Below are 17,703 nucleotides of genomic sequence, written 5' to 3'. Positions count from 1 at the left end.
CAGTTGTTTCTCTGTTTAATCTCTGCAGCTTAGACTAACCTGCAAAGACTGAATCAATTCAGCCTTGGGCTTTCTGACCATCTATACTTAGTCAAACAAGACAAGAGGAAATAATGGCCTATTCTCTCCTTAAAATATCTGAGCATGTTTATTCTCTTTTCTGTAAACAATTAAGTATTCTTCAATTTGTTATACTTCAAGAACTCTTCCTCTTGTTCCCTCTTCCTATTCTTCACTCTTTCACATTCTACTATGCTCAGATCACAGCTGGCAACACTAGAATGAGGGTACCTATTTTCAGAGGATACACTTGCTGCTGTTAGAGATCTCTGCTGAATAAACCTACCATCTTTTTAGGCATGACAGTTTATCATATGCTTTAGCTCTTTTGCAAAGTTGGCCAGTTTCTTTCTTGGCTTCCTAGATTCAAGTTTAATTTGATTAGTCTTTCATCCTAAGGCGTTTTTGATCATTTTTATAGTTAAGAATATGGTCCTGCCAAAAAGTTTTGCAACAATCTACACCAGACCGTGTACAAGAGGTATGTGGTGAGAAGTCTCCTGTTTTGCAAGAAACTGTAATATAAACTGACTTCAATATGAAATTGAATGTAATCCTAACTTTTTTTGGCCTGAATTCATAGTAGAAATCAGATATATGCAACTTGCCACTCATATTATTCAGCTCTATGACATGCGTGTAACACAATAAATTACTGAATAAAAGCAAAGGTTTCTGGAAAGTGGAGATAACTACCAAAACGACTAAAATAATATATATTACTGTATTATTTCTAATGATAAAGTAGATGACTATAAACTGAGCTGCAATTATAAAGTAGAGGTACAATTTTGGTACCAAACAGAGATCTGTCTTATGTATGCTTACTCTACAAATGTTATAAAAGCTCTTAGTAAGCATGTCTTTAAAAAAATCTGCACAAGCTAGAAACTACTTCCCACTTAGTACTGCAGACAATACTGTACCTATCAATTCATCTACAGTTGCCTATGTCTGATTTACAAAAGAGACTTCAAACCTGAAAAAAATTGCTCAAATGGAGGCAGCGTGTAAGATTCTTTTCTGTTCAAAATTAAACATTTGTTTGGCTTTTCCTAAGAATTTTAATGGGAAAAGAAACCATACTGACAGCTTGGGAAACTGATGTACTTCAATTATGCTCAGAATGAATGTGTCAGTGTAAGAGCAGTGCAAACTGCCATTATGTCAACTAGCACGTCTCAGTCTGGAGCTGGAAGGACTGTCTTTAAGAGACAGAGGAAGAAGAGAGTTCTATGTTGTTTGGTTTGGTTTCCACAGTGTTTCTCATTCTTACAAGTTTCCTATATGAAACCTTGGGGTAGGTGGACCTACTTCTAAACTTCACCATCTATCTTTTGTACCCATATTTCCTGATGCTGCCCAAGCGAGCCATGCTCACCCCATAATGGATTTATTGCCTACTTTGTTAGCACAGGCATCTGGGAAATGAAAATCACTTCCTCATCTCTCAAAAAAGTAATTTTTTTGTATTCCAGATTGCATACATGTTAAGCAGTAATAGAGGCCAAGGATAAAGGAATACTATAGTAAATCTGATTACAGGAAATATATTGGGCAAAAGATAAAGCAGGGTGGCACATTAGGCTGCATCCAGATGAGAAGGCCATGTGCTTGCAGTGGCACAAATAGTAGCAGCATAAATTTGTACCACTACTTTGTGCTGCAGTGCATGCCCCTGTACATGGGCTTTGTTGTGGGACAAACTGTCCCACAATGGGCAAACTAACCTTGCCCAGCTCCTTCTGGCTCTTCAACCTGCTTGACTGGAAGCTATGAATGGAGTCATATGCTCTACTTTGTTAAATACCATGACTCAGTCGAAAGGTTTTGTTGCATCATTTTTTAAATTGGACACTGTAATTTATAAATTGGGTATCAAATGTTGCTACTAAATTTATTTCAATTTAAGCTGAAAATACTAAACTAAAAATGCAACATTTTCCCTAATATTCAGGGAACTGAGCAATTTTTCAGTTCACTAACCAAACAGGTAACTATTTTCACCCCTCTACACTATTAATGTGAGAAAATTGACTCGCAGCCTAAGTGTGTGTTTTATACTATAATATTTTGCCCTGTTATCTGGATCCTATAAGGTGTTCAGCACAACAAATTAATGAGGCATCCTTGTTCCCAGGACTTTACCAACATTTTACCAGATCCACCTTTTATTTTCCCCTTTTAGATGAAAAGCATTTACTGGTCTACTGCAAGGTAAGGGAGAAGTCGGTATTCTGATGTACATATTCAAATTGTGTATAAAAATGCAAAAATCTCAACCCCCAAAACTCCCCATTTCCCACTTACCCCTGCACATATTACACTGAAAGCTTTTCCTATTTGGTAAAAAAAATAAATCCAATGTCTGTGAAAATCTTGATACAAATGAACCAGGAAACTTGGCAGTGTTTGTTCAAAGGGCACTAAAAATCTGCCTTCATAAATTCAAAGTATAAACGCAGCAACCATAGTCTAAGTATACTGCACATGTGCATGTTTTATTACCGAGACAGAGAATGTGGATGTTTGACTTTTCCTGTCAAATTACTGATTAGTTTTATTTAAGCTCTTATGTAAGCAGGATGTACAGTTGGTTCTCTCCACCTATTAAAGGTCAGAACATAGACAACATTCATTGCCAAGAGAGAAAGCAAAGCATTAGAAATACATTTCTTGCTTACATTTAACCTTTATGTTTGTAGATATCCATTGTTTCAAAGAGATACAGACTTCTGCAGCTGCAGATTTTAGATTTAAAGTTCAGTGACACTATTTATAAGGGCGTAGGGAAGAGGAAACCTCTCAGCCCTATTGTAGTACCTATAGATTATGCTATTCCTTACTAGTGAGTGTTAAATTATACGTTCACTGAATTACTTAACATTTTATAAAAGCCTGACTAGTGTTTTTGATTAATTGTTATAATTAAGTTCATAATATTTGCTCTTAGGTTTTCACTTAAGTTAGCTTTTGAAGAAATGGGAGGAAACCAGAAACTTATTTGAATAGTCCAAAAGCTCACTGCCTGCTTTATGCGGATGATCATTTAATAATAAAATGATTTGCCCTTGTTTGGGAGATTGTGAAAGAATCCATTGAGAGGTTTCTGAATGTAACATGCAGCCTAAAAGCTGCTTGTAAAAATAATTAAACCAAATAAAGGGTCTAAATGTATTGCCAGTGAAGTCAACAGGAATGGAACGGAGCTAAAAGATTAATTTAAAAGAACATGAGGAAATAATTTCTCAACAAGCAGCATCAGATCCACCTGTCTGTTTGACATTACTATAGAACAGAAAGATTAAGGCCAATGAGATAGGATAAAATAGTTTCAGAATACTTCTTGTCTTTTCAAAGTTGATAGAAATGAACTATAAAATGTCCTATGTGCAGCATTATATTGAAATCACATGGAACATTTACTTGAAGACTAGTATATTTAAAAGTTAATTAAGAAATCAAAATCATTAAAATTATCTCTATATGGTTATGTGTACTACATGAAAGAAGGCATCTAAAGTTATCTGGCAGTTCTCCAGATAAGAAATTTCTTTGCACAGCTAACAGACATTAGATCTTTTGAGACTTAGTGACCTGAATAAACAGTACACATACTTTCAGCTATTTTGTTTCAACATACCAAATGCCACAAGATTCAGAAAACTTATTCCACTAATCTTTGTTTCTCTATAAAGAATTACACACACCTTCATAACTATAGACACTGTTATGCAGGTAAGAATTTTCAAACATTCTTATAGCACATGCCACAAATTACCCCATTTGACAGAGACATGCTAACACAGCTTTTCACGGTGATCTGTAATGACTGAGAAAGTCAGCTAATCTCTTCCTTCAAAGTCACACCTGCCCCAAGTACTCCATTATTACACTTTCTGACATGCCGCTCTCAATGACAATAATATTAGTTCAGGAGACAGTTTAATAGGTTTCGTTTTCTTAATAATTCTGTTAGCTGAATACCATCAGTGACAAGTATTTTCTGTGAAATATGAACCTACTACAAGTGCAACTGATGTATGCTGATTAGCAACTAGTACAACAGAAATATGCATATTTTCATATAGAATTATTGCAGAAGTTTGTCTCTATTTTTAGTAAAAATCATCAGTGTGGAAAACAAAAAAGAGGTAAATGCAAAAATCAACCTGATAATGTAAAATGGACATTGACGTGAATACAGCATGTACTGTAAACAGACAAAGTAATCATAGTTGTGTGCTAATTATTTTGCCTCACATTTTAGCTCTCATTACTATTACTGAATATGTATACTACAATAGCATCTACAAGTTAAGAGGATCGGGGCCTGTGATTGGGCAGTAACAATACAAAAATCACTGAGAGTTCCTGCTCCCAAAAAGCTTGCAGTTGAAATAAAAACAAGATATTACAGGTAGAAGAGACAAACAACTGAGTCAGCATGAAACACTGACCTTTGGCTATAACGCTTTGTTTGCCATGGCCATTGTTTCCATTAAACACACACACCGAGCATTTCACCCACAAAAATAGCATGTCTGTCACTGTGGCCAACCCATCACTGAGAAAAAAAAAAAATCACAAATACTTACAATTTTGATTTTTGTTCAACATAGTGTAAGAGGGACTTGAGTTACACGTAGTTTTACACTATGTGATATTAGAAAGTATTGCAGGCTTTATCTAAACAGTACATACTAGCCATGATCTTATTGTCAGTATTCATTTTGCTACCCTTATGGACTTTTAAACTATTAATAGTTTAATAAGAAATATTTTTTGTACATTTTCATTAAAGAGAGGTGGTTAGCTTTGTTAGTCTGAAGGTGGCCAGAATGTAGAACAAGAAGGGCAACAACCTAGTCCATTAGATGCTATGCTTTTATAGATGTCACCCTGACCTACCTTCTGCCTCATTAATGAAAGTAAAGGATGGTTTTTGCATATTCTGCTCAGATACAACCTTTTTTTAGCCAAATTAAAGCATCTTAAATATATAACTATGCAAAAACACATACACAGGTATGGCATAGGTATCAAGAGCAATGGGGTAAAATCTAAATTGGCCAGTTGACTATGTATAACTTAGCATGCTTTAACATCCTAGAACTGGAAGGGACCTCAAGGTCCAATCCTTTGCAATGACGCAGGATGAGCTATTCCTAAACTAAGCACCTGGCCCAGGGTGAGTGATTCAAATAAATAAGGCTAGAAATCTAAACTCTATATAGTCAATAGGGAGAGTTAAGGTATGTCTCTACTGTTCAATTATACCAATAGCCAGCTCTGTAATGAAAAATGCCATGTCCGCTATGTCTGGAACCCAGAGTACTACTGCTTTAATGAATGCACACCAAGTTTTAGCTTTAGCAATAGGCAGATCCTACTGACATATGTGCAGCACCATGCTAAGGCAACTATGTTTTTTCTGGTTTAGGGGTAGTGTGCCCAGAGCAGGCATGGCAAGTCTCAGAATGGTAATGCTAAAATTGAGCTGTATATCCATAGCTTGAGGCACCTCTAGAGCTCAGACGCTGAGCAGTGAGCCACTGAAGAAAGCCAATATCGAACACAGAGATGTATATGAGCTCCTGCCTCTCTGTAGACATTAGCTACTGGAATTCATATTGACACATTCCATGCTGCTGTCCTCCCAATATTCAGAGCCTAACTGTACATGGCAAATATGATAATGAAAATAGTATCCATCTTTCTATAATAACCTAGTGCACAGGCACGGAAAGTAGAAAGCAGCAGTCACAGCATTCAGGGGTGACAGGGAAGCAGTGCAGTGAGAAACCTGCTACTCACTTATGTCCAAGCTAGCAAAAGGCTAAGTAATCCGTAAAGAGCAGTAAGAACTAGTATTATCCTAGTGAAAACTCTTGAAACATATATGACTAGTTTCTTTCATATCACTGAGTTATTGCAATTAATAGAATCACTGAATGCAAATTAGCTGTAAAGGAAGACACTGATTGCTAGCTACCCATCTGTCAAAATGGCCACCTTTAATAGTGATTCTGTCTGTAACCAACAGAGTAGCAATGAGGGAAAATAAACTACTTTATTTGCAATTTGATACTTCAAGAATAGTCTGTACATAAGATTTCAATTAATGTTAACTATTCAGAAATTCTGAAATGTTCACATGATTCTACTAAGATTCTTTGGGAAAGGGAAGAGACTGACACACAGAGAGACTTAATTTTTCAGGGGGCACAGTTCTTAATGTAATATTAACTTGTAAATATATATACATTCTGTGAGCAATGAGACTGAACCCTTGTTACAAGTGCACAACCCAACTTCCACTATGCTATCGCAACCAATATACACAATTTTTGCATGAAAATGGCACATGTATCCAATACTGATTTATGACAGTTATGATAGTTGAGTTTGAAGCAAAAGTTGGCAGAAGTTAGAGAATTACTGTAGTCATCCTTGTACAGAAGGAAGTTTTAAAAACCCCACAATATTCTTGACGTATGGCTATCGAGACTAAATAATGTAATCCTTATGAGTAATGATGATAGTTATTGACTTGGTCTGGTGCCAAATGCATTTAGAATTGAGCTTAATGCAACCAAATACACATATATCACTGCAGGAAAAACTGTCAGTGCAGAATATGTTACATATGTATTCCTAAATACATGTCTTATTTTATTATGTTGGAAGCAAGAAATCAGAATAATATGCAGAACAGAGACAGTAGAGCCAAACTGTGAATAAAGCACTAGTTCTTGTGATTCTGATCTGTGCCTCTGCCACTGATATTGTGAATTTTAGATATGTATTTGTTTAGGGTAGAAATTTTAGGATGGATGAGGATAAATTAACCTCTAGCCAGCTTGCCCATCAAAGGTGCCAACCATCTTCAACTCCATGACAGCTACAAGTACTCAGCACCTCTGAAAATTGTGTTAGTTTTTAAAGTGACCAAGAGGATGGACTCATGTACATTTCAGCAGCAGGTGATGTGTAAGTGTTGACAACAGGGGGCACAACTCTGTGCTGCTGCCTCTGCCCCAGCACTGGCTCTGGGGGCTGTAACCCCACACCTCACAGTCAGCACAGAAATCTGGGAGTGCACGTGCCCTCCATGCTTCCCCCATGTGTCACCTATGATTTCAACTGCTTCGAAAGGAGAAGAGGAACTGGTGCTTGAAAGTGTACATTAGCTGTTATGCTATAACTGTTACATCTACAGGATCCTATAGCAATACAAATTAGCTACAGTGTCCCAACCTGGACCTGAAAAGCAGGATTAAAGAGTGATGCTGGGGCACACACATGGTGTGCAGCCTAGGGGACCTGGGGCCTGTGTTGGTGTGGCCAGCAGGGAGTGTGCCACCAGGGCACGTGGCCCCTGGCTGCTTAGAAGTTGGACAGCCCTGACTTATAATATTTTTTGATTAAGATCAATCTGAACTCTACATTTCCTGATTTGTAATATTTGCCTTTTGGATAATTACAATATCCTTTTATTCTTTGAATATGTCATTACTACATAATCTTAAATTCATCTTCATAATGCATTTTTAACCTAAATATATACACTGGGCTTTTAAAAAGGTGAAATTTGTGAAAAATATAAATATAATGAAACTAGATAAATAATAATCCTGTGAGCTTTCACTTAATCTCTGAATCTCTTACTTAATTATTGAATGAACTTGATTATTATAGTGGCATGCTGTAGAAAGAATGGGCCAACTCATTTGAATTAAAGAAACTGGGAATTGATTTAGGAAAAAAGATTCTCTCTCCTCACTGCTGTCTATTAAATAATCATCTGCATTTCTCATGTTGCTGTGGTATTTAGTTCCTCCCCAGTAACATGGATTTTGAATAAATATACCACCTGCCCAAAACAATCATTTAGATGTGATTAGTGCAGGATTTGACCAATCAACTGTGCTTTTCAGTGTCAGATTACCTAATTAGCCACTGTTTTTTGAATTTTTGGATTTTAATTATAGCCCACATTGCTACTAACCTTAATTTTATGTTTTTTAATGGTCTGGTAATGGAGAGGAGGGGAGAAGAGTGTAAAAAGGCTCAGGAGAGTCCACTACTAGAAACAATTCATCTTTAGTGAGCAGTGCAGGAGGGTAGGGATAATCTCTTTGGGTGATGGTGCTGCTCTTGCAGGCCAGGTACAGATGCCCCTTTACATGTGGCTCCTACTGATCAATCTCAGACTTCGTATGTAGGTTAGGAAGCAAGGAAGTGGTGGCAACAGTTGAACATCAACAGAAAGGTTGCATCTGGTGGAAGTAGGTCTCCTCCTGCTATGTTTCCCTACCCCAGCAAGGAAATTCTCACATTCCACCTTTTCTTTTAGCTCACAGAATGCCAATATCAATTGCCTCATTGCTCTGTTTGCATTTTATCTATTACACTGTATCACATTTTTGCAGGACATTTTTATTGTAATCATTTGTTTGTGAGGACACATCTTGACCAGGACTCCTGCCCGGCAGACTGACCTGAAGTGTTATAATGAGCATCTAAAAAGTCCTAATCCAGTTTATAGAGAATACTTCCAGTGAAGACTGATTCAGACAGCAGCAGTCTGCTTCAGGAAGGCTCCCTTTAACTTGGGTAAAAGGAAAGTGCTAAGATTCAAGGAGTGTAGCTGCATCATGAAGGCTAAGAGAAATTCTAGGTACAGTACAACGCAGCACTAAGACAGCAAGTGATAGGTTGCTGCCTTAACACCTACAATCCTGTTTTGATTTTGCTAGGATCCACCTAACCTCTAGAGCAGAATAGAACTGACAGGGAACACAGGTGGCTTAAACTCTCTTTAAATCTTCATCTCTTCCTCCTTTCAAAAATACAGCCCACAATTTCACCTCAAGATTTTAATACAATTGCACATGTTCTCACGGCAGAGGCGCATTTAGATTTTGAAGCGATTGAGCAAGTTTCCTCTTGGACAGGTAGAATCTAATTGCTTAATATGCACAGATTTTGCAAAAAGGGATGTGGATTTACAAGGAGGTCCAAACTCTCATAACTAGGCTCAACTCATTTCTAATTCTGATTATTTTATATACCTGGATTTTGTACTTAAGAGTTCTGCACCTACAGCATATCCTCTCCTGAAAAACTCAACCAACAACAATTAGAGAATAAATAATAATAATAATAATCGTTCCCAGTTTTGTACCTGAGCTCTGTGCTGAGTCTGACTCAAAAAGAAGTAATGATGTCAGTCTAAAAACTTGTGCCTTAGCCACTCATCCACTTTTTCATTAACCACAAAACTGTTCTGTCTGTTTTTCGCAGACATGCTGAAAAACGTAGGAAGATTATATTTTTAATTTACTCATGATAGTTTTGACCAAGAACTTAAAATTGAAGGGTTTTGAACTTCAAAGCAAAAGAAGCTGTTGTAGCCTGTTAATCCCTCCTGATTCAGCTTCTCTGACTTCATGTTAATCTCTGTTTGAACACAATATTTTTATATAAACAACTACACTTAATGATTTTGAATATGATTGAAGCAAGACATCCCTAAGTCCAAAGTCAGGCTTTTTAGCTGTTGCTTTTATAATGAATGCTGTTTCTGTTACTTAAATTACTAGTGTTATAGACTTCTGAATATGAACATAGCCAGAAGTTACTCAACTAATTCTACTGGTGGTTCTCAACTTCACTATTGTACTAGATGCCCTTTTTTTAAACAACATGTTGATACAAGTTATGGTTCAGAATGTATATAAATATTTTGGTTTGGATCACATATAAAGAAGCACCATACTCACTGTACAGAAAGAACATGAATCAATCCTGGGATGCACGAATCATGGTGTGACTAACGGAAACAGACAAATAATTAAGAAAACTAGGGACAAATCCGGCAGCAGTTGCCCTGGAAGCCTCACAAATACGTCAGTAAAACATTAATGAGAGTTCCCCAGGAGTCGGAGGTGTAGAATTTGGTTTAAATATTGTATTAAATTACAAAAGATGGAATAAGTTTAGCACAAGAAAAATCAATTAAAAAATGTATGCTTTCTGGATAACACATCAATATATGGAGATTTTTTGGGCAATGGAGGAAAGATCTTCCTTCCTCTGCCTTTCTTTAGCCCCATTTAAAAACAACAGAACAAAAACAAACAACAAAATCCTATTCCTTTTTCCAAAAATGGATTTAGTCCATTATAAACGTACTACTCTGACCTGATAATTTCAATCAGCCCTTCTGATACAGTAATTCCTGGTAACAGTGAGCAAAGATATAGATAAGAAAAAGATAGAAATTATTTTAGTCTGTCCTCCCGACTGGATGAGCCTTTAGTAGGGCTGGAAAAAGGAGTCTCTGTGCAGTCCTCAGGCACGTCTACGTGCCAAAATGCACTGCTGTACAGATACTTAAGACATACTTTACACCCCCCCCCAAAAGCCAAGCTGAAATCTATCATGTAATATAAATTGTAATGTAACAGGCACCAGGCCAAAAATGTATGGTTTTTATTTGTTGTAATTTCTGTATCCCTCTTCCCCCCATCGTATGCTGTTTAATATCTTATTATAGTGACTCAGAACCATTATGAATAGGATGTCAATGAAAGGAGCTTATGCATGTTGTATTATCCTAATATAATATAATAAATTAAATTGTATATATCATATGTATTACAAGTGATTGAATAAAGGACATTAGCAGCCATTAATATGCATTGTTTTTGTTTTGTGGTTTTAAGCTACAATATTAATTTTACTATGCTTAATATACTTTTATATGCTATGACCATAAATTAAAGTTTGCTGATTTTTCTTGCATTCAGCTGTTTGGGAGTTCATCCACTCTAACAAGAAAGGCATTAATCAAGAAACAGTCACAGTTGTGGCCATTATTTGTCAAGGAGACAATGTTTAGGGTAGAAGGTTTGCTTTCAACAGCTAGCAAATTTAGGAAAAGGAGAATTAAAACACCATGTAGAAATACTCACAGCTTTGGTTTGGCAAGCACTGGTGGCGGCTCCTTGGTGGGTGAAAGCAAGACAGCTGGAGATGGGGTAGATTTATCACTGTTAGTTTTGCCATTAATCACACCATTTACTCCATGACTGGGATGGATGCCATTAGGTTTCTTCTCAGAAGAGTTTAGCTGTAACTGAAGAGCTGCTACACTGGGTCTACGTTCAGTGTTGTTCACCTGGTGGCTCTCTGTGTGCTTCTTTGGAGGAAGCTCAAGAGAACTAATCTCAAGCATTGGAGGGGGAGGCGGGAAATGCTGGAAATCATCACAGTTGGATTCTCTTGCTGACAATTCATGGCAAGAGCTTTCCGAGTTGGCTAAAACAAAAAAGGAGATTAATTCCTGTCCAACAAGTCATATTCAGTCGTCATAACAGATTCTTCACAACACATGCATGCAGTGTGCTTTTAGCTTATTAAAAAGGTGAGATCACTACATTTTCATTATGAATAGTTCCTATGCCAATTGGATATTTTTTCTGGGGCTCTCAAAAATATTCACGCTAGATTAGATATGCTACTGACTATTCATTTTCCATCTCTGCCCAGGATGGAGGTGGCACTTGTTGCCAGTTAAGAACAGCAAGTAGTTTATTTGTATTTAAGAATGGCTGGCTGAATAAAATCTCTGCACTGGAATCTCGTTAATGTTCACTACACAAAGTCAGCAACAACATCAGGTTGCACATTATGGAACTAAGCAGTCAGCATTTCTGTTTTAAGTTGTACACAGAACATAAGAATTTTATTTTCCATCTTCGCTAGTATAACGTCATCTATTTTCATTTTGCCTCTACTGCCATCTAGCCCCGGAAGCATGATGTTAAAGAATCTGTCAGGCTTCATTAGATTATTTTTTCAAATGTTCTTTGCATAAATGAAAACATACGATTAGTAAACTAACAACAAATACTCATTGTTGGCACTTATGTGGTTGTATTACAGCTAAGGATAGCAACACACTTTATATAAATCTTCAGATAGCTTCATCTTCAAGACAGGTAAATATTTTTCTCCATTCTGAAGATGAAACAAGTGATGCTCTGATAGGCAAGTGACTAGTTCAAGGTCATACTAGTCCTCAGTGAAAGAGCTGGGAACAGAACACAGGTTTTCTAGCATCCAAATCTTGCAAATTAATTGCAAGAAATGCTGCTCTACAGAAGCAACTGAAAAGGGTACTCGAATTGACAGCAACAAAGGCAGTAAGAATTAGGGCTGTGTGAAGCTTTGGTCACTGATTCAATTTGGCAGAAATTCAGCGGTTGAACCACCAAATCTGAATCAAATCAGGAGACCCTTTAATTTTTCCAAATTGAATCAGAACCCTCTGAATCAATTCGGAGAGATTTGATGATTTGGAGATAGACACAGCTTTAAATGTTTTTTCTACATACGTCAAGGTACCAGGTGGCTCGTGAACACTGAGATGGTGGGGCGGATGGAGCGTCCCATGGGAGCGTGGGGGAGTCCCCAGCGTGCTTGGTGGTGGACCCAGAAGTGGGCCAGAAGTGCTTCCGGTCCACTTCTGGGTCAGCTGTGGAGCGCATGGGGACCCCCTCAGGGTTTCTCCATGGCCAATCACCAAGCTGGGAGGGTACAGGGGGTGGCCCCCCACGTACTCACCATTCTCACCATCTCAGCATTCTCGAGCCGTGCCTGGTACCTCGAGGTATGTAGAAAAAACATTTAAAGCTGTGTCTATGGCTAAATCACTTATTCTCCAAATCAGCATCAAATCTTCAGATTTGGATTCATCCGAACTGAATAGGGACAGTGATCCAAATCAATGAATCAAATCACTGTCCCCCAAATCAGACCAAATCGAAATCCAAATCGAATATGGCCCACTTCAGACACCCCTAGTAAGGATGCATTTCTGTCTCCAGTCTCTCTTAGGAATGTGTTTGTCTTACTGGCATTAGCACTAACAAGTGGTCAACAGCATTCATCTTAGATTTCTTAATGTTTTTTTCTTGAGCCAAATCTGGGAGAGCCATATCTTTAAGAACGCAAAATAGCTGAGGGTGCATTGGACTGATTTTTGATTCTCTACACAAGACACTAACTGCGCAGTAGCCTAATACTACTATGCAGTAGTGTGTCACAGCAAAAACTGTGCTAATATGCTACTGCGCAGTAATATTAGACTACTGTTCAGTTACTGTCACTAAAAAGCCATGCACTAGTGCTACTGTGCAGTAGTGTCAGCTACTGTGCATTGATTAATGCACAGTAACTATGGCACATTAATGAATGTGTAGTTGTGTCCAGTTTCTCTTCAGTAATTTATTCTTTAGGATACTACTGCTACAATTTTCTTCACAGAGTACTGGTTCTTTTTCTATATCTGTATTACTTTGTGAATCAACCTAATGAACATGTTAGCTGCTTAAAGAGCATCTTTTCAGTTATTATTTTTTTCTGCTGCTTTTGGATTCAGTAAAACAGATTGCCTGAACAGCTCTGTTGCTCCAGGAAGAGACAACGCTGATTCAGCTGTTGCTGTTTGATAGTACTTGACCCTTTCAATTAGCAGCTGGATTTCTGGAAGATATTTACGGGGATCCATATGGTTCCTTTTTCATGTCTCTTGAGGATAAATGCATTAGCCTTCCCAATATCCACCAGAAGCAGTTCCCAGACTTGGAGAGAGCAGATTAAGGCAGTGATGGGGGATATGAAACTACTCTCAGAAAGACTGAATTGGAGGTACAGCAAGGAGGTGCCCAGCAAAGTTTCTGTGTCCTGAAACAGCTGCTTTCTGCAAAGAAAGTTCCTAGATAAACTTCACAGATGTCTCATGAATATAGCAACTTATTAAGTCCTTCAATATAAAATCCTCCTTCCCTCTGTTGCATACCTGAGCAGACTGTCAGCTGTGCGCTGCTTGTTGCTGATCCGTACTCGTTTGCTGCTGTGCATGCGAAGGTTCCGGAATCTTCAGGAAAAGTCTCTGCAATGACCAGGGTACAGATCTCCTCTGGAAATGAGCAGAGAGGAGCAAACCAACGATCAGCTACTTAGGGTACTATGTTTACAAAGGGGCCTAAAGGCTAAAGGTTTTTCCCAACCATTTTTTTTAAATAGGCAAAAACAATGATTTTTTTGGAGCAGAAGCTTTACTGACACGTGCAAGTAATCAATTAACCGGTTTCCACATGCAGGTGTGGCTTGCACAGCTTTACTGAACTCTGGGCAAGCACATAAGGCATAGATACGAACAATTCTGAATCTTTTCTATTCAGAAAGAAAGAAATTACAGCATGTCAGAGCAGCCTCCCTGCATGTGTATATATGCCCTGAGTGTTTAGGAAGAAAGGGTATTAAATAGTGTCATTTTTTAAAGGTATTGGTTGTAGTCATGTTGATCTAAGGACACAGGCAGACAAAATTCTTTGGGTAAATCTGAGATCTTTTATTAGTTGGTCTAATAAAAGGTTTTGGATTTACCCAAAGAACCTTGTCAGTCTTTAAAGGTAGAACTAACCACCAAAAACCAGATACACTTAAAAAAAACCTTAGAGAAAGTTAGTTTGGATTAAACAATTAGCTTGATCTTTTACTCCCTGCATTTTCCATATACTTTTACACCCCTGATCACCTTTAACAGGCAAGAGTCAGTGAAGTCAACAGGAATTGTGACACAACTTTAGAGACCAAATTATGTCCCTCCCTGCCTTAAATGCAGCAGGACCTAAACTGGAAATCTTATATTAGAGTCCAAACCTACCAAAAGTTTGGGACTGGTCATATCACAGTTTGATCTTTATCAAAGGCTTCATGTTCTTACTTTCATCATTTTCAGGTATTGTAATGGTAATGATGTTGATTAACTGAGCTATAGTTCCAGTTTTTCCTATACAATCTGCCCAATATTATCTAGCTTTGGAACTACATAGGATACTAGATACTAAAAAAAGATATCAACATATTGATAGTCCTACTGGAATGCTACAGGAATTTTCAAAGCCGATTTAAACAATCCCACTTGTATATAGCTATCCTGGATACTTTAAGTTCAAGGTTTCTTTAGGCAATTAGAAACCACCTTTCAAAACACAGGTTGTATAAGCTATATATAGGCATCTCCCAAGCTTTACACTTGAAATTTATGACTAAACTTGTACCAAACTTTTAGTAGAAAAAAAATAGAAGCATTTTGTGCTTTCTTGTAGATCTCTACATATTCATTTGATTTTTAACATATTAAAAATAGCAAGGAGCAGAGCTGGAGAAGTAAGCTGAATATTTCAGAACCCACCATTTTTCACAAGAGAATTACTCTGCAAAGGGCTGTAGTAAGGGTAGGTTTTATTTCTCTTAGATTAAATAATGAGATGCCGGGAGTAGTTCTTAAAGTTTCTTTGAGGGGCAGCAAGCTGATGTCTCAATTAAAGTTAAAGGATTTTTCCTCTTTCAAATTGCTGTATATCCAAAGACTTCCTGTGTTGGAGACAGGCTGAAAAGGAATGACTAATTAAAGGTCTGGCATGATTTTTTTTTTTTCAGACAGTAAAACATATTTTTTGGCAGCTCAGAGTAGTCATTCTGTATAACTGCAAAAGGATGTCTGGTAGTACTGTAGCACGTTGGAACTTATCTGACCCAGATGAAGATTAATGAGTCATGAAAAGTCTTATCAGGCTAGTAATAGGTAACACAAACTAGTTTTTGAACTAAAGAGGTCAAACTTTTTAGCATTACTGTGTTTTAGGTACTGTATTAAGTAACTTTACGTTATCTTGTTAAACACACATGAGTCTTCCTGGATTCAACAATTCCTTGGAATGTAATTTGATACAGAAACCATATTAATTTCCTGTTAAAGGAACAGCAACATTCTAAATGATGAGTATTTCAGAACCACAAATGGGAATTGCAACCAACATAATAAATTTATTAGTCACATTGCGTTGTGATGGAACAAAGGTACAATCCAGTGGCATCACATTTTTACAACTGTATATGAAAAAAGACAGAACTTAAGGATGTATATAATATAATGTAATAATTCACATAGAATTATCAAGAGATGACAATATATCTTTCAATAATTAAAGAGTCATTTAATTAAAATATATTCTACCATGATAATTTTTACTTATAAACTAATGTTGCATGGCAAACCTGTATTAATAATAAATTTTATACATCAATAGTAAAATAAATTGCATTGACAAGCTGACCTTTTGACCTAAACTGTTGGACAGCCAGACTGCCTAGTATATATGTGATGCTCTATGATGGCAACACTGGCTGAAGCAAGCAGTAGCTTTAGAAATCCTTTGTAAGCATCTCACTAATCAAAGAATGCATCTACACAAGATGCTTTACTGATCATTAGACTAATATAATGTGTGGTTAAGCATCAGCATCTGCACATGTGAAGACTTACTGCGCAGTAACTTAGGCTAACACATCTTTTGCTAGTATCAACAAATACAGTTACTAAATTAACAGCACATTAGCTACTGTGCAGTAGTGCACATACAGACACTGACCAGGAGCAATTTGCCTCTGATCAGCCTAGGCAGCATGGAGCCACAGTGGGCAGTGGGGGGCAGCTGTTTGTAGCTCTGGCACAGCTCAGCTCCCCTCCCCGCCCCCCGAAGCCAGGAGCTGAGTAGTGCTGCGATGGGGGAGCTCTCTCTCCTCGGTCCTGGTGCCACTCAACTCCTGGTTACCGCCCAGGCACAGAAGAGGGGCAGGAGCTGACTAGGGTGTGTGCTACACAGGCAGCAGCAAGTCTATGGGGACAGAGAGATTCCCTATCCTCTTAAACCTGCCACTGCCCATGGAATACATGCCCCTGTCAGCTCCTGCTCCCCACCCATTACTGGGGGGAGCTGGGAGCTGAGCAGTACTGAGACGGGGGGAGACACGAAGGAAAAGCAGCACCAGGACTGGGGGAAATGTGAGGAGAAGCTCTCCCCCCACTGCTGCTTCCCCCTTGTGCCTCCCCCACAAGTCCTGGAGCTGTCTCCTCTCTACATCTCCCCCTGGTCTTGGTGTTACTTACTCTCACAGTCGGACATAGGTCATTGCCCCAAGCCAGTGCTGCTGAGCTGGGCTGCAATCCCAAGCTCCGTGGAGCTGGAAGCTATCCTCTGCTCTCTGGAGCCCAAGCCCGACCATCAATGCTGGCACCCAGGGGAGCCTGGAGCTCCCCCTGGCTGCTGCAGGAGGGCAGGGGCAGCCCTAGACTGAACTGCTCCCATTGGGAGCAAATTTGCTCCTGACAGGGACGCACATGTACACAAAGGAATGCTTTAACGAGCCTGAATTTTCTTCACAGAAGGTTCAGGCACATTAGCTGCACTTACAAATGTGCCCAAAAGATATCCGGAGCAAAATTCAACCCCGGTATAAGCAAAAATGACTGCTATTGCCTTTAGATGATTTGTTGCCCAAAACCAACATTATCTTTGTCTCATGCAGAATCCTAGTTAAACGACTTATTAGCAAGCATCTGTAGAAAGTACTGGAGAAAACACTGGTTCAGTACATGTGGGAATCAGCTAAAGAACCTTTTTCTTAGGAGCTGGATGCCTATTTTTTCTGGGTATTTGGTTAAGTCTTAAGATACTGATCATATATACTGATGCATACTAGCACTTGATTATATTTTCA

General features: G+C 38.2%; 1 protein-coding gene across 2 annotated transcripts in view; it reads right to left on the bottom strand.

Moving 5' to 3' along the window:
• PALLD (palladin, cytoskeletal associated protein) overlaps window positions 1–17,703 on the bottom strand; it is a 251,935-nt gene that overhangs the window by 207,572 nt on the left and 26,660 nt on the right. For both annotated transcript variants that reach the window (XM_019521758.1, XM_019521757.1), the window contains exons 7-8: window positions 13,934–14,053; window positions 11,043–11,388 (exon numbers count right to left, since the gene is read on the bottom strand). In XM_019521758.1, the coding sequence (XP_019377303.1) occupies window positions 11,043–11,388; window positions 13,934–14,053 (466 nt within the window). The remainder of the gene's footprint in view (window positions 1–11,042; window positions 11,389–13,933; window positions 14,054–17,703) is intronic.

The sequence above is a fragment of the Gavialis gangeticus genome, unplaced genomic scaffold, assembly GCF_001723915.1.
Source record: "Gavialis gangeticus isolate Ggan-Ray unplaced genomic scaffold, GavGan_comp1, whole genome shotgun sequence".
NCBI classification, from domain to species: Eukaryota; Metazoa; Chordata; order Crocodylia; family Gavialidae; genus Gavialis; species Gavialis gangeticus.
This window is presented reverse-complemented; position numbering and strand designations above follow the sequence as displayed.